Raw genomic sequence first — 21,461 nt, forward strand, 5'->3', positions numbered from 1 at the left:
ATGAGACTAGAATATCGCTTTTAGCGGATGACCTTCGAAAGGTCTCTACAAATGATGTCTAGTAATGGGAGAGAATACAATGAACAAGCACAAGGATTGTTTGCAAACAAAGGAAGGAGCAATGAAAGAGGAAGCGGCAAGAGAGGAAAGTCTAGATCAAAATCTAGACCTCTTGCGGAAAGACCATGTTTCAAATGTGGTGAGCTTGGTCATTTTAAAGCTAATTGCCCAAATAAGAGGGTAATATTCAAGAAGAACAACAACGGAAACTCCAGAGGAAAGCAACAAGAAAAACAAGAGGCGAGTTATGTCTCAAATGAAGAGGATGATTATTGTTACTCGGTTTCAGAACCATGTAATGAGATATCTGGTAAATGGATGCTTGATTTAGGAGCATCTCACCATATGTGCCTGAATAGGAAGTGGTTTTAAACTTACCAGAGTTTAGATGGTGGTACTGTTTTGACGGGAAACGATCATGCTTGTAAGACTATCGGGTTAGGTACTATCTGAGTCAAGATGCATGATGAAACAATAATAACCTTGAAGGATGTGAGACACATCCCAGATTTGCGAAAGAACCTTATTTCTCTTGGGTTGTTAGAGAAAAATGGATGCAAAATAGTGTTGGAGAATAGAGTTTAGAAAGTTGTTCGTGGTTCCTTGGTAGTGATGAAGGGAATTTGTCACGGTAATCTTTATCCTCTTTTGGGGACAACTGTGATAGGTAAATTAGCAGTTGGAATATGTAGAAGTAAAGACCAAACAGAATACACCAAGATATGGCACATGCGCCTTGGGCATATGTCAGAAAAGGGTCTATCATTGCTTAGTGGACAAGGGTTGTTGAAGAACATGAAGAAGCCACAAATAGAATTCTGCGAGCATTGTGTGTATCGAAAAGCACACAGGGTAAAGTTCTCTACAAGCAAGCACAAAAGTAGAGGATTGTTAGACTATGTGCATACGGATGTTTGGGGTCCGGCTAAAGTTGCTTCTAAGGGAGGTTCCAAGTATTATGTTACATTTGTTGATGATTATTCTAGATATGCTTGGATTTATTTTCTTAAGCATACGAATGAAGTATTTGACATTTTCAAGCGGTGGAGAGCAATGGTTGAGAATAGAACAGGTCGAAAGCTAAAAACTATTCGGTCTGATAATGGTACCGAATACACAAAGGGAGATTTCAAGGAGTTTTGTGATCAGGAAGGCATTGTGAGACACTGGACAGTCAGAGACACACCACAACAGAATGGAGTCGCAGAAAGACTGAATCGCACGCTACTTGAGAAGGCAAGGTGTATGCGCTCTAATTCTGGGCTAGGCAAAGAATGGTGGGAAGAATCGATTGCTACAGCTTGTTATATAGTAAATCGATCCCCACATTCGTATTTAAATGGAGACACACCTTATAAAGTGTGGTCAGGTGAACATGAAAATTACGAGAGGCTTAAAGTCTTTGGATGCACGGCTTATTATCATGTTAAGGATAACAAGCTTGATGAAAGAGCCAAGAAAGCAATCTTTTTGGGGTATCCAAAAGGGATTCAGGGATATCGTCTTTGGAGCATAGAAGATTCTAAATTTGTAATCAGCAGGGATGTGACATTTGATGAAAAATCAATGGTAGCTTTATCGAAAGCTATGTTGCCTAATAATGGTGATGTTGAATGACTACAAATACTCAAATGGTGGAGATAGAATCTAGAAACCAACAAGGTTTTAGTCATGTTCAGGTGGAGCATCCTAGTGTTACTCAAGATGAGGAGGAGGATGAGCTTGATCATGAGGAGATTCAGCAAGAAAATGCACATTTACTACAACAACAACAGCAGGATTCTTTGACATCTACTAGGCCAAAGAGGAATTATAAATTAGTTCAGAAGTTTGGGTCAGACGAACCTTTAAGACATTTTGGGCAGGGAAACTTGGTAGAATATGCACTCTCGGTGGAGGATGATGAGCCGGTCACCTTCAAACAAGCTATCAAAGACAAGGATAGTGAGAGTTGGTTGGTTGCTATGGAAGAAGAGATGCAATCTCTTCTTAAAAACAAGACATGGGAGGTAGTCCCATTGCCTGTAGGAAAGACTGCTATTGGTTGTAAGTGGGTATACAAAAGGAAAGAGGATCCTTCCAAGCTAGATAAAGTAAGGTATAAGGCTAGGCTAGTGGCCAAGGGATTTGCACAGAAAGAAGGTGTTGATTACAATGAGATATTTTCTCCAGTGGTAAAACACACTTCTATTCGGGTGCTGTTGAGTCTTGTAGCTCATGGAGATCTTGAGTTGGAACAACTTGATGTAAAGACAACCTTCTTACATGGTGACTTTGATGAGGAAATCTATATGTATCAACCTGAGGGGTTTAACGTTGAGGGTAAAGAGAATCTGGTATGTCGCTTGAGGAAATCACTTTATGGATTGAAACAATCTCCTTGACAGTGGTACAAGCGATTTGATTCTTTTATGTTAAAACAAGGATTTTTCAGAAGTAATTACGATTGTTGTGTATACATTCGCAAACTTCGTGGAGGTGATTATATTTATCTCCTATTGTATGTGGACGACATGCTTATTGCTTCTAAGAGCAAGGTGGAGATAAATAGGTTAAAAATTCAACTCGGTCAAGAGTTTGAAACTAAAGACTTCGGCGCTGCAAAGAAAATCCTGGGTATGGAGATTAGAAGAGAATGATCAAATCGAAAATTGTTCTTGAGTCAAAAAGGCTACATTGAGCGGGTTATTGAAAGGTTTGGGATAAAAGATGCTAAGTCAGTGGTGACTCCATTGGCTCCACATTTTAGGCTCTCTGGTAAACAATCTCCCATTATAGCAGAAGATAAGGCATACATGGATAATGAACCTTATACTAGTGCAGTTGGCAGTTTAACGTACACTATGGTATGTACACGTCCAGACATTTCACAAGAAGTCAGTGTTGTCAGTAGGTTCATGGCGAACCCAGGTAAAGCACATTGGGAGGCAGTGAAATGGATTTTACGGTACTTAAAAGGTACCATTGACAAAGGTTTATGCTTTGGTGGAGATACATGTCAAATAAGTGGCTTTGTTGACTCGGATTATTCTGGGGATTTAGATAGAAGAAGATCTACTACTGGTTATGTGTTTAAAATACATGGGGCTCCAGTTAGTTGGTGATCAATGTTACAAGCTACAGTGGCTCTATCTACGACAAAAGCCGAGTATATGGCTATGGAAGAAGGAGTTAAGGAAGCAATGTGGTTGTGGGGACTTCTAGATGATTTAGGGTTGAAGCCGGATTGTGTGAATCTGAATTGTGATAGCCAAAGTGCTATTCACTTGGCCAAGAACCAGGTTCATCATATAGATGTGAGGTATCATTTTGTACGGGATGTCATAGAGGAAGGTAGCATTTCTCTTATAAAGGTGCATACAAATGAGAACCCTTCAGACATGTTAACCAAAGTTGTCTCAGGAAACAATTTTCAACATTGTTTGGAATTGCTAAGTATTGTCCCATGTTAGACATTACATGGAGAAATAAATGGAACTACGATCGGTTGGATCCCAGTTAAGGGTACGTAGGCAGTCATTATAAAAATGGTGCAACAGGATACGAATTACGCAATTTTTTTGTTCAGTATTTTGAATGTCTTCAAATTATGAACGAGGTGGAGAATTGTAGAAATAAGTGTTATTGGTTGTGAGATTAATTCTCCCTAATTTGAGGGGAAGCATTAATCATAATAGTAAGAGGAATTGTAGGAAAGTAAACAATGTGCGTCATTGTTTTCTTAAAGAACATTCCGTATTTAGCATTCCTAATTTAGGGCTTATATTATTATATAATGCTTAGGTTGTAATGTTGTTGAATACAATTTGAACACAATCCACATCAAGAAAGGTTAAGATTTATTTTCTTACAATTATTATTTCCTTCATAGTGGTTATTTGTTGTCTCCTAAAATATTATAATTCTTGTGAGTTTTCGATTTCATATTATTTAGTAGAAGTCACATTTTCGCTGTCAGAGCTCTAACACCAAATGAAATGGGACAAAGTTATTGAAATGGAGAGAGTATATTCTAATACGCCCTTTGAGCTAAATATATGGATGCAATATAGACTCTTCTTATACTTGGTGCGAAATATTTCATGTGAATTTAAAGGGGGTTGAGATTTGAACCTACGAATCTTCTCTTGCTGGTTGAATTTTGATACCATATCAAAGAATTAACCAACAAAGCCAAAAACAAGAGCTAAAAGTTTGTTAATCTATGATATGTTATATATTCTAACAAGAGCTATGTAAACTAAAATAAAACATGAAATGGAACTTACAAGAGGATGAACAATAAGCTTATTGAAGACTAAATCTATGCAACACATAATGTACGTATTAAGGTTCTTTTCTTAGGTTTTAAGAGCAGCACCAAGGATATTAATAGTAGATAAGGAGCCTTCGACCCCTATGTATCGCCAAGCAAAAAGGGGCAACCCGGTGCATAAAGCTTCCCCGCGAGGCAAGGGTGGGAAGGGTCCTCCCACATAATGGCAATGTAGGCAAACAGAGAAAATACAAACCATAGTGATAATAATTCAGGTTTCTAGTACACATAATTCATCCTGCTCTAAAGAGTAGTCATTTAATCTGGTCTAATGTAGGTGGGATATTGCATAACACCAACGAGACTACAATAAAGGGATTGATCATCATATACATGTTTGACGTTTGAAATGAGGATTTAGTGTCCACTAGAGTTGGACTAGATTTACTTTAAGAGACATGAACTCGTGCAGGGATCTTAGAATCATACTTAGACTGCAATAAGAATAAACCACCAACATGTCGAGTAATAGCTATACCCAACAAATGTTCGACAATTTCTTACAAATTGTCGAATGGTCTTAGTCATACCCTTTACAAGCATTAAGACTACACCAATACCTCCTTTACAAGCATTAAGACTGCACCAATACCTCCTTTACAAGCATTAATGTAACATCTCGGAATAACTCGGGTCTTTGAAAAGAAAAGAAAATGATCTTTTAAAACAAAACAACTAAAACCCGAGTCAAACCGAAACGTTAGGAACAGTTTAAAACAGTTTTGAAGTTAAAGAAACGTGCGGATCGAGTTCTATTAGCGTTATTTAAAACTATTAGATAATAAGAAATACTTAGCAGCGGATAAGAAACGAAAAGTCAAATCTACTTATTACAACTTGAGAGCGAAAGTCGCCTCATAAAAACCAAATGCTCTTTAACTAAACTTTGAAGTTCTTTTTAAGACTTCTTTACTTTAATAATTTATTTCTTCAAGGGACAATCCTCACTCCCCAGACCTGCAACTTAACTTACTGCTAGTCATTGCCCAGATAGGACACAACATCATCGCAGGGTCGTTAAGACCAAAAGCACACGTCAGCGAAAGTCGCATACCAATAAATAATAACATCGAGAAAGTTTAATTTGATTAATTAACAATTCACAGAACCGTACGCTTGATCATACTTATTAAGAATATTTATTTTTCTTGTAAAAGTTAGTCAGCTATATTGCTGTACTATCCGGCCATACTGCCAGTACTATCCAGCCATACTGCCGGTACTTTCCAGCCATACTGCCGGTACACACCAAACTTCATAAGTGAGACAATACATTAGGGGGAGCTAACCCCTAAGCAAGCCTCTACCATAGACACTCGCCATACTTCGGTGCCTATGGTTAAGTATGCATACCCCCGCGGTGGCTCATAAAGCCCTCATATGCCGCGAGTAATTCTTTTCCACCAATTGACGACATACTACGTCCACTTTTTAAGTTAGTGAGGTCATACTACCTCTACTTTCAAAACAATATATAAAGATTGACGTCATACTACGTCCACTTTTGAGTTAGTGAGGACATACTACCTCTACTTAAGTTATTGAGGACATACTACCTCTACTTATCATAACAATGTATAGAATTATTGATTCGAACGATAGCATTATTCGTTCTATATACCCATGCCTTACTTTTGGGTATCATTAATACATGATACATCGATCTATTGCGAACCACGCTGCGTGTACATACCTTAAACGAAATAACCAACTCGCAAGCGTCTCAATCAATTCCCGGTCACGAACCGACTTCAATTGCTCAAGATTAACACCAAAATTTTATGAACCAAAATTGATGAATTAAGGAATGCTAGGCGTGAGAATGTGAGGGAAAAGGAGTGTGTTTTTTTTTCTTACTTGCAAATTGAAATGTGAAAATGAAAAGGAGTAAGGTAAAAGGTTAAGGAAAGGAATAAGGAAAAGAATTGATTAAGGGATTTATGAGATTTTATTGCTATAATCATTCATTAATCCAAAATGGAAGTTACAATCTTCCCATAATACTTGCCATGGCCGGCCACTATTCATATTCCCTTATATTTTATTTATTTATTTATTTTTTTTTTAAATTAAAGATAGATTAGGAAAAGATTTGGACTTAAAATGATTTTATTTGCCTTAAAAGTTGGATTCTCATGATTTAACCTACTAACAAAATAAATAATAAAAGAAATATATATTTTTTTTCTAAAAGAATAATAATAATAAAAATAATATATCGGGAAAATATCGGGGTGTTACAGACTACCCCCCTTAAAAAGGTTTTGACCCCAAAACCACAACGTACAAACACAAAAACACGCACAATCACACATAAAAAAAATCGATAAAGCAAGCACACCACAAAAGAAAAAGATCAAAGTAACTCAAAACGCGCAAAATCCTATCGCTTCCTACCCCCTTAAGAAGTTACGTCCCCGTAACTTACTAACCTGAGGAAAAAGATGCGGATACTTCTCTCGCATTGACGCTTCTGTTTCCCAAGTTGCCTCTTGTGACCGATGATTGGACCATAAAACCTTAACCATTGCAACATCCTTCCGCCGAGTACTGCGAACTTTTCTATCTAAAATCTGGACAGGTTGCTCTTCATAGGTGAGGCTTTCATCAAGTTCTAACGGTTCCGGGTCTAAGACATGCGAAGACGCCGCAACATAACGTTTTAACTGGGAGATATGAAAAACGTCATGAACCTTACCCAACGCATTAGGTAACGCTAACCGGTAAGCTAACTTCCCAATCCGCTCCACAATATCATAGGGGCCAATGAAACGCGGGCTCAGTTTCCCACGAGCACCAAAACGAACCACACCTCTCATCGGAGATACCCGGAGTAGGACTTTGTCGCCCACTTCGTACTCATCAGGCCGACGTCGGAGATCGGCGTACGATTTTTGTCTATCCTGGGCTGCCTTCATTTTATCGCGAATCAACTTTACTTTCTCTGTCATTTGTACAAGCATATCAGGTCCTAAGGTGACAGATTCAGTAAAATCATCCCAACATACAGGACTACGGCACTTACGACCATAAAGTGCTTCAAACGGAGCCATTTGAATTGTTGCCTGATAACTATTATTATAAGAGAATTCTACTAAATCCAAATGTTCATCCCATGAACCTTGCCATTCCATGGCTATTGCTCTCAACATATCTTCTAGTATCTGATTGACACGTTCAGTCTGACCATCCGTCATAGGGTGAAAAGACGTGCTATGAAGAAGAGTGGTTCCCAAAGCCTGCTGTAATGACTTCCAAAAATGTGACAAGTATCGAGTATCACGATCGGAGACAATAGTACGAGGTATTCCGTGATATCGAACAACGTATCGAATATAGGCACGAGCAAGTTGCTCCATATCCCACTTACAGTTCATCGGAATAAACCTTGCAGACTTAGTAAGCCTATCTACGATGACCCAAAGAGTATCATTACCAGTCTTAGTTCGTGGCAACCCTAACACGAAATCCATAGATATGTCATCCCACTTCCAGACCGGGACTTCTAGGGGTTGCAGTAACCCAGCTGGTCTTCGATGTTCACTCTTAACCTTTTGACACGTTAAACACTTGGAAACAAATTCAGCGATATTCTTTTTCATACCAGACCACCAAAACATGCATTTTAAATCTTGATACATCTTATCCCCACCAGGATGAACCGAAAATCTAGAATAATGAGCTTCGTTCAACAATTTTTCCTTCAAGGAGTCACACCCATCCGGCACACACCATCGTCCTTTAAAACGAAGACTACCGTCCTCATGAATTGTAAAACCTTCAGCTTTCCCTTCACTGATCTGCTCACGAAGTTTAATGAACTTTGGGTCTTCCAGTTGCTTAGCCATAATCTCTTCGAAAAAGGTAGGTTGAATAGACAAGGCACTCAACTTGGCTTCCAATTCCCCTTCTTGGATTATCTCCAAGTTCATTCTCCCAAACTCCTTACTCAACTCTTCAGAGGTTATTAACGCTGAAACGGAATGCCTCGATTTTCTACTCAAAGCATCGGCGACTACATTCGCACGACCTTCGTGATATGAAATCTCCAAATCATAATCGCTGATAAGTTCTAACCAACGTCGTTGGCGCAAATTCAACTCGGATTGAGTGAATAAAAATTGCAAGCTTTTATGATCCGTAAAGACCTTGCATTTGACACCATAAAGATAATGTCGCCAGATTTTCAATGCAAAAACCACAGCCGCTAACTCCAAGTCATGTGTTGGATAATTCACCTCATGAGTCCTTAGTTGACGTGAAGCATACGCCACCACCTTTCTCTCTTGCATTAAAACACAACCTAATCCATGTTTGGAAGCGTCACTGTAGACAGAGTATTCCAAAGATGGGTCAGGTAAGGTCAACACAGGAGCTGTAGTTAACCTCTCCTTTAATAACTGAAATGCTTTCTCGCAATCCTCAGTCCATTCGAACTTCTTTTCCTTCTTCATCAAGGCTGTCAGTGGACGAGCGATGCGAGAAAAGTCTTTGACAAAACGACGATAGTATCCCGCTAATCCTAAGAAACTCCGGATATCCGTAACATTCCGAGGTGTAGACCAATCCCGGACAGCTGCTACTTTTGCTGGATCAACGGAAATTCCCTCCTTAGAAACAATGTGACCCAGAAAAGCCACTTGTTCTAACCAAAATTCACACTTCGAAAACTTAGCATACAACTGATTCTCTCGTAGAATCTGCAAGACCATCCTTAAATGCTCTCGATGTTCTTCTTGACTTTTGGAATATACCAAAATATCATCAATGAACACCACCACACACTTATCGAGGTATGCGTTAAAGACCCGATTCATCAACCCCATGAATACTGCGGGTGCATTGGTCAACCCAAAAGGCATCACCGTAAATTCAAAGTGTCCGTATCTGGTTCTAAAAGCTGATTTACTAATATCCTCCTCCTTGATACGTAACTGATGGTACCCGGACCGCAGATCAATCTTGGAAAAGACTCCTGCCCCTTGCAACTGATCAAAAAGATCATCGATCCGTGGTAACGGGTACTTATTCTTAACAGTGACCTTATTAAGTTCTCTGTAATCAATACAGAGACGCATCGTTCCGTCCTTTTTCCTTACAAACAACACTGGGGCTCCCCAAGGCGACACACTAGGTCTTATATACCCCTTCTCTAACAACTCCTCCAATTGGATTTTCAATTCTTCCATCTCCCTTGGGGCCATTCGGTAAGGAGCTTTTGAAATTGGTCCTGTCCCAGGGATTAAATCAATCGAGAAATCCACGTCCCTTCTTGGCGGCATACCAGGGAGTTCTTCTGGGAAGACATCTCTAAAATCACAGACCACTGGAATGTTCTCAAGCTGCAACTCCCGCTCCCCTACTTTACTTATACTACACAGAAACCACGGTTGCCCTTGCTTGATCAATTTCTTGACCTTCAATGATGATACGATTTTTATCCTCGGTCCCTTAGGAAGACTCCTATATTTAACCTTCTCCCCCCTAGGTCCACTTAAGGTCACTGACTGTTCTTCACAATTTAATATCGCTTTATATCTACTTAGCCAATCCATCCCAAGTATTACATTTAAGTCATCCATTTCTAGAGAAAATAAATTACTTGGAAATTTTACTTTTCCTATCTTAACCGGCACTTCACGGAACAACGTATCACAATGAAACATCTCCCCGGAAGGAGTAGAGACTGAAAAAGACGTTTCCTCAGGTTTTTCCAATTCTAAGTCCTTAACTCTAGACTTTGAAACAAACGAGCATGATGCACCAGAATCAAACAGTACTTTAACGGATTTTTCATTAATACAGAACGTACCTATGACCACATCCGTCGCCTGCGCTGCCTCTCTCGAGTTAACTGCTGAAAGCCTGCCGTCGTTCTGGGTAGAAGTAGTAGCACCTCCTTGATTCCCACGTTGGCTTGCAAAGAAATTCTCGTTTCTAGCATTTTCCGGTCGGTGCTGAAGACCGGAGTTATTCCCCGAAAACCTTGGGTTTGAGGCACCTCCCAAGTTTCGGCCAAAACTTCCACCATTGTGATTTCCCCTACCAGCATCATTACTACCCCGTCCGTTAGCGGTTCTTTGTTGTTGGAAACCTCTATGATTTCCCCCTTGCCACTCTTGTTGTCCTATGCGAGTATAACACTCGTACAATCTATGGCCCGGCTTACCACAGTAAGAACAGTCCACTAACGCACCCCTGCAGTCCCTTCCTGGGTGGTTCTTGTGGCATCTCCTACAGTTGAAGATTCTCTCTTTCCCATTACGATCATACAAAGGCTTCTGCATTCTAGCCTCTAGCCTCAAACTTCCCCCACTCTTGCTGCTTTGACCAGAATGGAAACCTTTCTCCTGAAAGCCCCCAGACGGTCTGTGCTTTTTAAATTGATTTTGGACTTGGTTACTCGCATTCGTATCATTATAAAACACAGGTTCTTTTCTCTTTTCCCCGCTATGGCCCAACTTCTCTTTTTCCTTCCTGATAACGTTCCCAATCTGCGCAGCTCTCTTATAAAGTTGGTCTAACGTATCATACCTATCGGTCTCAATGTGTTTTTGGATCTCATACGATAGACCTAACTCAAAACGCTGTATTTTCTTTCCCTCAGTTGGGACATCGTCAGGGCAAAACTTCAAGTATTCCATAAATTTCTGATAATATTCATCTACCGTTAGGTTTCCCATTTCGTACCTAGCAAACTCATTTGATTTGTCCTTCCTAACATGAGGCGGATAGAATTGGTCCCTCAACGCCCCCTTAAATTCTTCCCAGCTTAAATCACCGTCGTTTTCGGATATCAATCTCATCTTACTATGTGTCCACCAATAGTCAGCGTCTTCTACTAGAAAAAACGCGGCTTGGTCAACCATGAGCTCAGCAGGACATCTCACCACGCTAAAAAGCTTGTCAAATTCTCTTAGCCAGGTTTCCAACACAGAAGGTTCCCCTTTCCCACTATAAGTCGAGGGTTTACTTTGGGCTATCCTCTTACTAATTGACGAAGCCTTATCCTCCAAGGATTTCGGTCTCGGATTCCTTGCGCCAGCTAGGGCCTTGATTAGGTTTCGAAGTACGCGATCAGAGTTTCCTCTTGGCACGGACCTTCTCAAAAAGGGTGGCATGATGGCAGGTATACTGCATAAGGTTTAAACAAGGTGTGTAAATACATTTCTATAGCGTTTGAGGTTTAAGGAAATACTCATTCTGTTATTGCTCTAAAATATACAAGGTAGTAGCCCTAAAGGTAAAAAGGTTGAACAATAAGTCAAAAATCGGATTTATTTATTTTCCATAAACACAACTCTGAATCGATTCTACTTTCAAATGTTTATATTATCAAATAAAAGGGAATCAAAATTCAAATTCAAAACAAATAAACCATATACTTCCAATCTAGAAAGAATACTTGGGTATAATTTCCCACATAGCCATTGTTCAAAACTACAAAAGTCCGAGATAATCAACCAAATCATCAAATCAACAAAATTGTTCGCAATTTATTCTACTAAGGGACAAGACATACGAACTCAAACACATGCATAGTCAAATAAAGGAAAAACAATCAGGCAAATAAAGGTGATGCATCCATGCGGTCCCGATCCTCCATGTATTGATCAGGGTCAAAATCAGCATCATCAGAGTCATCGCTAGACGCGCTATCGGAAACAGAAGGGGTTCCCACAGATAAGGAATCACTCATAGAAAGTCGTTCTTCAGAATCAGAAAGCTCTACAATTATTGGTTCGGGTGGTTCCTCTTCCCACATCATAATTTCACTCTCTTCCTCACTCATAAGATCCTCTCGTCCCACCGGCCAACCCCCTAAAATAATATGCTCACTATCATCATCACTCATCATTCCAGCTCTATAAGCTAGTTCCCCCTCATCAGGATCTTCTACCACTCCTAAAGGATCCTCCTCCATGAATTCTCCCTGCTCCTCAAATTCCTCTTCTGGATCCTCATCGGGGTCCTCCTCCTCCGGGTCCTCTTCTGGATCCTCTTCTGGGTCCTCCTCTGGATCCCTCTCGAAGTCCAACCCCTCAAAGATTATAAATGGCATTGGGTCAGGGTCTACTATGTGAACATCCTCCTCCCTATTATCTCTCCTTGCCCCACTAGACCCTGGAACGTCAACTCCGTTCCGACCCTCAGATTGCAATGTTCTTACCCTCCTGTCAAACTCTAGGTGAAACTCGTCAATCATCCCCATCAATGTATTAGTTTCCTTTTCCATTATCCCTTCATACACCTGTTTGGACTTTTTGAAAATCATTTCCATACGTCGGGCGTAATCCAAATCACATTCTCCCTCTTTTCTATCCCAAATTCCTTGAGCCTCTATTTCTGCCCAAATTGGGGCATTATCTAAAACTCTCCAGGGTTCATCTCGGGTATTAATTCCCTCATCGGCCGGTCTTTTTCCTTTATCCATGAGAGAAGATAATGATCGAACTTCCTGACTCACAAGGAGAGAAAACAAAACAATCAATTTCTAAGATAAGACAAGGGTAGATATTTCAAATCATCAGAGATATAGACACAAAGGTCCTATCATGCACACATCAAGTTATCCATGATATCATGCTTAAAGACACAAAGCATAACACGTCATATCCCCTTAATGTCTACCCCTTTTACTCTCGTAAAATTTTTTTTTTTTTTTTTTTTTTAACGTTAGTCTATCGATATAGATAAATAACACTAAATAAAACTCCCGCTCTGATACCAGTTGTAACATCTCGGAATAACTCGGGTCTTTGAAAAGAAAAGAAAATGATCTTTTAAAACAAAACAACTAAAACCCGAGTCAAACCGAAACGTTAGGAACAGTTTAAAACAGTTTTGAAGTTAAGGAAACGTGCGGATCGAGTTCTATTAGCGTTATTTAAAACTATTAGATAATAAGAAATACTTAGCAGTGGATAAGAAACGAAAAGTCAAATCTACTTATTACAACTTGAGAGCGAAAGTCGCCTCATAAAAACCAAATGCTCTTTAACTAAACTTTGAAGTTCTTTTTAAGACTTCTTTACTTTAATAATTTATTTCTTCAAGGGACAATCCTCACTCCCCAGACCTGCAACTTAACTTACTGCTAGTCATTGCCCAGATAGGACACAACATCATCGCAGGGTCGTTAAGACCAAAAGCACACGTCAGCGAAAGTCGCATACCAATAAATAATAACATCGAGAAAGTTTAATTTGATTAATTAACAATTCACAGAACCGTACGCTTGATCATACTTATTAAGAATATTTATTTTTCTTGTAAAAGTTAGTCAGCTATATTGCTGTACTATCCGGCCATACTGCCAGTACTATCCAGCCATACTGCCGGTACTTTCCAGCCATACTGCCGGTACACACCAAACTTCATAAGTGAGACAATACATTAGGGGGAGCTAACCCCTAAGCAAGCCTCTACCATAGACACTCGCCATACTTCGGTGCCTATGGTTAAGTATGCATACCCCCGCGGTGGCTCATAAAGCCCTCATATGCCGCGAGTAATTCTTTTCCACCAATTGACGACATACTACGTCCACTTTTTAAGTTAGTGAGGTCATACTACCTCTACTTTCAAAACAATATATAAAGATTGACGTCATACTACGTCCACTTTTGAGTTAGTGAGGACATACTACCTCTACTTAAGTTATTGAGGACATACTACCTCTACTTATCATAACAATGTATAGAATTATTGATTCGAACGATAGCATTATTCGTTCTATATACCCATGCCTTACTTTTGGGTATCATTAATACATGATACATCGATCTATTGCGAACCACGCTGCGTGTACATACCTTAAACGAAATAACCAACTCGCAAGCGTCTCAATCAATTCCCGGTCACGAACCGACTTCAATTGCTCAAGATTAACACCAAAATTTTATGAACCAAAATTGATGAATTAAGGAATGCTAGGCGTGAGAATGTGAGGGAAAAGGAGTGTGTTTTTTTTTCTTACTTGCAAATTGAAATGTGAAAATGAAAAGGAGTAAGGTAAAAGGTTAAGGAAAGGAATAAGGAAAAGAATTGATTAAGGGATTTATGAGATTTTATTGCCATAATCATTCATTAATCCAAAATGGAAGTTACAATCTTCCCATAATACTTGCCATGGCCGGCCACTATTCATATTCCCTTATATTTTATTTATTTTTTTTTTTTTTTAAATTAAAGATAGATTAGGAAAAGATTTGGACTTAAAATGATTTTATTTGCCTTAAAAGTTGGATTCTCATGATTTAACCTACTAACAAAATAAATAATAAAAGAAATATATATTTTTTTTCTAAAAGAATAATAATAATAAAAATAATATATCGGGAAAATATCGGGGTGTTACAATTAAGACTGCACCAATACCTCCTTTACAAGCATTATAGTTTCCACTGTGAACAAGCAACCTATCAAATTTATGCAAATTAAAGCTAAAACAGGAGCTGAAGTGAGTGCATTTTTAAGGGACATATAAGCATTGTGTGCATCCTCATTCCAAAAGAACGATTTATGTTTGAGAAGAGTTGTTAAGGGAATAAATCTTCTATAGTAGCCAAAGAGGCCCAAATAAACTTCGTAGTTCTTTAGGCGAAATAAAAACTGGCCAACTGACAATGACATTAATTTTGTTAGGATCAATTTCTATTCCTTGAGCATATATAAAATAACCCAAAGTATTCAATCTTAAAAATGAATGCCTTCATTCAAAAGCCTATCTAAAGGTTTACCCTCTATCACACGCCCTTTATCGATTATTTTTTTACAATTATTTTTATGTTTTTTTAATTATTTTATAAATTATTTTTATATCGATTATTCTCTAAGTTTGAGTCCGGGGTCTACCACCGCCCATTAAGAGTTTAAATTCCCCTTTGTATGTATGAGATTTTTATCCATCTTCACTAGTGCATCAGTACAAATATGAATATTTAAAATGAATTGAATATGAAAGAAAAATCCTCCTATGGGCCAATTTTATCATCCTAATTTACAAACAAACTAGAGTATATTATTTTTGAAACTTATTACATATGACATGATAAATTGGAACATTTGGCATTAATCATGCCATATTAATAAAGCTAATTCATAACTAATAACTAAAGCCATGCACAAATTAAAAGTTGATTTATTTCAAATATAAGATATGATCACCAAAAGAAATTATTGAGTTGGGGTTGTGCATCTTGTGATTCATCATCCTTTGAGGGAGAATGAATATGTCTTCCTTCATAAGTTGTGATTACCATTCTTGGATCTTCTGCTAATCTCTCCACTCTTTTTTTCACCCTGCAATTGTCTTGTGTGCACCTGTAATAACTCCTGCCATTTTTCATTTTTCATTTTCTAATTAAACAATAAACATCTGTTATACATTATCATCCACTGAGTGTATCGCACTCATAGTAACTATGGTCAGGTCTAAGGAGGAAAGGAAGGTAGTAACTCATGTCCATAAAAAAGAGCAGTGGCGAATCCAAGAGTCAAACTCAGTGAGAGCACAATCATGATAAAAACGATTCAATAAAATATACAAAAAAATTATAAATATATATGTTAAAAATTAATGTTTTCAATTGAACTCCAAAAAATAATATTCTATAATCTATTTTGACGAATTTTTATATTGTGAGATTAATTTTTCAAATTGCGAATTAAAATGTATATATATGTGCTTTATAGAAGATTAAGTAATAAGAACATCAAGAGACAAGAGTTACACAGATTGGGTGTAGCTCAGCTGGTCATGAGCGTACTGATAAGGGCTTCAATACAAAAGGTCTTAAGTTCAGATGTTACAAACTATAGAATTTTATCAAATTTCAGAGCCCTCACGTGCTGGTCGGGGATCCAGAAGGATCCATCCATGAAGGAAGTGCGGTCAAAAAGTCCCTCGACTAGAGAAATATCCACATATGAATGCTCAGAAAAATCCTCAGTAGTCAAAAAACATAAAAATACTCGTATAATTATCAATTTTACATATGTAAAAATAACTATTGGAAAAATGAATAAAATAATGATATGTAAAATAATCGTATAATTATCAAGTTTTATAATTACTTTCTTTGTCCCAGAGAATTAACCTCAATTTCCTTTTTAGTTTGACTCGTTCAATTTGTTATATTTTTATTTTTGACCAATATTATTTTTTTAATTCTCATCTACATATTCAACTTATATTTTCATCTTATCCACACATTTTCACTTTCACATAAAACGTATAGTTTTATTATCTTTACTCAATTTTTCTCATAAAATATAAATTTTATTACTTTCACTCACTTTCTTTATTTTCAAATCTTTTCTGTTAGGGCTTGTTTTGATAGATGGTTAAGGTACTCTATCAATAAACGTAACAATAAAATCATCATGTAATGTGCTCTCCATTTTTAAGTTTTTAGCTTTCCTTGTAACTTAATTTATGTTATGTTAGGGAAAGTAATACTTCCTCCGTTTAATATTACTTATACTAAATCAATTTTGACACTATTCATTATTATATGATAATTTATATATTTTGGCCTTTATACGAGAATAAAAGACATAATTATGTGAAATCTTGTTTTATTCATGTCATCGTATTTTTTCATAATATTAGCTATGTATAATTTTAGATATAAACGATTCGACAAACACATTGAATTGCACAAAATTATATTTGGTATAAATAATATGAAACTGAGGAAGTAATTATTTTCTCATATCTTAAGATAGCATATATACCAGACTATAATTTCGAACAAAGAAAATATTTTGATTAGTTCGTCAATGATTTTGCATACTTCTATATGCCTGTATAAACTACTTTAGATTGAAAAAACCATTTGGGAATCTGATGGTAGTGTTGTAAAAGGAGTATATAATTACTTACAATATTTGAATTATTAAAATATTTATTCATCAACTTTAAATTTTGATTAGTTTTTATTTATAAGTTAAAATATAGTTAAGTGGTATTTTGTTGAATTCGTCTCGATCTAAAGATTGTTAATATTCAATTTATAACTTTTTATTGTACATAATTTGAGATATTAAAAATCGAATTAGTTCTACTAAATTACGTAAAAAAGCGAACGTTGCAAGTAATTTGAAACGCAAAAAGTAATTGAATTGGACAATAGAATAAGATAAAATTTGAGGAAAAACAAATTAGGAAGTCGATGTTTGGAATTTTGGTGTGCGAGACATGTATCTCTAACTTAATAAAGATAACATATTTGATATTTCCCCTAGATTGGATCTTGCTTTTACAGTTGCAAATTGAGTAGACATAAATGTTAAGAAACCAACTCAATTAAAAGGTTAAATTGATGATTAAAGCCCGTAAATATGTTATACTCTAACGTACCTCCTCATACAAAAACTTTTGGGTTGAAGTATGCATACAATAGACTCTTCTATTAAGTGTGGATGCAACTCACATAACCTAATTAATAGTAAGCATTGAAAAGTTGTACGTCATTTATTGAGGTACCATAAAAGGTACAATGAGTTCTCTCTTTGATAAATAGTTCTTGGAGTTCAAGACAAAGTTCCCTCTCAAGAATTCGTGAGTTGCATTTCCTCTCTACTAAGCATTGAGTTTAATACATAGTTCACTCTACGTTAAGTGCTATGCTTCTATGATCAAGTTTTTTTTTTTTTTTTTTTTGAGACCCAAACAATTTTTTGTGAAAGAATATTGTATGTAAAGATTGTATCTATTGTCAAACTTTTTATTATCTTTTGTTACTCACTTCATTTTTTGATTCAATGCTAGCTAGTAGTTGAGATCATTTAATAATATATATATATATATATATATATATATATATATATATATATATATATATATATATATATATATATATATATATATATATATATACATACATACATACATACATATATATATATATATATATATATATATATATATATATATATATATATATATATATATATATATATATATATGTATATATATATATATGTATATACATATATATATATATATGTATATACATATATATATATATATACATATATATATATATACATATATATACATATATATATATATATATATATACATATATATACATATACATATATATATATATATACATATATATACATATACATATATATACATATATATATATATATACATATATATATATATATATATACATATACATATATATATATATATATATATATATATATATATATACATATATATATATATATACATATATATATATATATACATATATATATATATATACATATATATATATATATATATATATATCGGACCAACACCAAAAGTAGTTTTAAGTTATACGTTATTTAAGTCTCTAATTTCAATAATGTTAGCAAGTGATTGCTAAGTGTGATTATTCTCTATCTCATTAAGATTGCAATATATTCCTTTAAAAGTTCTTATATAATTTGTATAATATTTTTGTAAATTTTTAATGGAATCGAGGAGTTTGATGATTTCTCGTGAAACTTAGTAGCCGTAAATAATAATCTATAAGTAACAATTTTCTCCAACATTTTAATGTATTAAATTTAAAGATTGATAAAGATATAAAATCATGCAAAAATTTAAAGTTAAAAAAAGATGTATAGTAACCTAGTAAAAGATGTAATTATAAAATCTATGTACCTATAAAAAGACGTAATGAATTATCTGTCTAAAAAAAATGAGTAGTACCTAGAAAAAGAGTAGTACTACATTATCATGGTTTTCTTTTTAAATTATGAATATTTCAATATTTTTGATCATGTATAACGTTTACCTTTTTGTTTTATGGCTTAGAATGTAGCACGATTAGCAAAAGGTCCACCCTTTATAACTTTTAACAATCTCCAAAAGGTATTCATGAACTACTATTTTTTGGTTTAATGAGGATGAATCATTGTTTAATTGTTACTCTACATGTATTTTTTGGATCTATCAAAAAATAATGATACCATTGATCATATATGTCTTTCTCAATCCATAATTAATCCCTTTTCTTTCTTTGAGCTCTTCACAATTCATATATGAGTATACATTTTCATTATTAATTAGTTCTTTTTAAACAAGTTGTAGATTATGATCATATTAAAAACATATTAATTATGAGAAGTTAAATGAGATCATTTTGTAGGTTTGCATGCATGCTTGTGCACTTTACTAATTAAGTACAGAACATATAGTGATAATTAACATAATTTTCTAATTAGCTACATGAAACTCGATTTATAAAGCTTTTTTAAGCCTGTATAAAGAAAAAGAATGAGCGGTAGATTTAAGAGTCGGTGACATCAAAATTTGTGACCTAATCTCACGAACTAATTAGTTATATTAGCAATAAAGGCAAGATATAAAGAGTTAATACTATACCTAGGATGAAGGGTGTTCTTCACCACTTTTTGGCCATACTTCCTCCATTTATAACCATCATCTAAGACATCCACATCACTCATGGTTTTGAAGCAAAACCTTGGGTCTCTAACCTTTCTTCTTGCTTTTATCTTCTTCAACTTATAGGTAGAAACCCCAAGAAGAGAATCTTCTCCACCACAGCTTCTCTTGTTTCCTCCTAATTGGAATTCCTTTCCTTCACCCCAAGCCCTAGAAAGCAATGATTCAACCAATTAAGAAAACCAACTTTTCAATAAGCAAAATTATCATAGTATAAAAACAATTTATGAACTTATCAACTATAGTTTATGATTCAATGGAGCAACCACCAAAAAATAGCCCCTCCTCCATTCTTTTAAATTAGATAAACCACACTAAAAAAACCTCACATTAATTGAACTAATATAGCAAATTTAAAGAGATATAAAATTAAATAATAAGTTGTCATAGAGTATAACATACTCTTTCTATTTTAGTTACTTTTTCTCATTTAATTTTCACACATTTGTTAACGCAATTTTTATAGCATTGATATCTTTAGTTTTGTATAACTAAAAAATATATCACTTAATTATGTTTTAACTTAAAAATTTTAAATAAAATATAAATTACGAGTGAACTATAAATAGTGATAAAAAAATCAAATGAAATAAAATCACTGAAATGAATATCGAACAATGTTTATATTCTTACCATAGATTATAATTTTGAGATGGTTTTTGGATGGACAAAAGTGGGGGTAAGTAAGTAAAAGATGAAGATAAGTACTCTTGTTCTCTAGGCTTAGGATTTGTAGAAGAAAGCAAGGCTTGAGTAAGAGTAGAGCTTACATGATCTAAAGCAAAGGAAGAAGGCAAACCATTCGAGGCTTTAAGATCATGAGATTGTTGATTTTCATGATGAAAATGATGGCTAAGATTCAGATTAACAACAGAAGAAAAATTTGCTAAATTTGTAGAGTTTAGACAAAACCCCATTGTTTGAGAGCTTGACATTCCTACAACTTGATTATGATCCTCCATTAAACCTTGGTTCATTATAGCTTTAAACTTATAAAACCTACCAATATCTCTATTTCTCACTCTCTAAAATCTTTGTTTCGGTAACAAAAAAGTTGATTGTAGAAAATGGGAAATACAGAACTTAGCCTGTTAGATTTTATTCTATGGAATATTTATCATAAATGGTAATTTTTTCTGCTCAAGAATGATTTCTTTCTTTAATATTTTTATATACTAAAAAAATATTAAAAAATTGGTGTTGAAGACAAAAAAATATGGGTTGCAGATTTGATAGGTTACCATCAGGTAAAAGAGAGCAGCTCGCTTGGCTTAGCTAGTTTCCACTTTCCTTTTTTATATTAAAAAAATGATTCGTAAAGGGCCTTTATCATAGTATAATTGTATTATTTGATTAAAAACTTTATTTTATTGAATTGTTTAATGTATTTTTTCTGTTTTGAAATATTCTTTACATTATTGTTGTTAACATTGTTTAATATTTAAGCTTATTTTATATATTATAATAATGTGTAAGAAAAAATATTGTGAGGTAAAATCTTGTTTGAAATGTGTATTCGCAAACTTTTATGATATTAAATTTTTATAATTTTTAATTATGCATAATGCAGCATATAAATTATCAAAATAACATATTAAATCTAAAAAG

At 35.1% G+C, this 21,461-nt stretch overlaps 1 protein-coding gene across 1 annotated transcript; it reads right to left on the reverse strand.

Annotated features, from left to right (window-relative positions):
- Window positions 1-15,354: 15,354 nt before the first annotated feature.
- Window positions 15,355-20,976, reverse strand: LOC130820898 (probable WRKY transcription factor 13). Its single transcript, XM_057686442.1, has 3 exons — window positions 20,487-20,976; window positions 19,773-20,003; window positions 15,355-15,712 (listed from the first exon to the last, which is right to left on the reverse strand). The coding sequence occupies exons 1-3, from the start codon at window positions 20,828-20,830 to the stop codon at window positions 15,541-15,543; spliced, it is 747 nt and encodes a 248-aa protein (XP_057542425.1). The 5' UTR covers window positions 20,831-20,976; the 3' UTR covers window positions 15,355-15,540.
- Between the last annotated feature and the right edge of the window lie 485 nt (window positions 20,977-21,461).

This window comes from Amaranthus tricolor, chromosome 8 (genome assembly GCF_026212465.1).
Source record: "Amaranthus tricolor cultivar Red isolate AtriRed21 chromosome 8, ASM2621246v1, whole genome shotgun sequence".
In the NCBI taxonomy this organism is placed as follows: domain Eukaryota; kingdom Viridiplantae; phylum Streptophyta; class Magnoliopsida; order Caryophyllales; family Amaranthaceae; genus Amaranthus; species Amaranthus tricolor.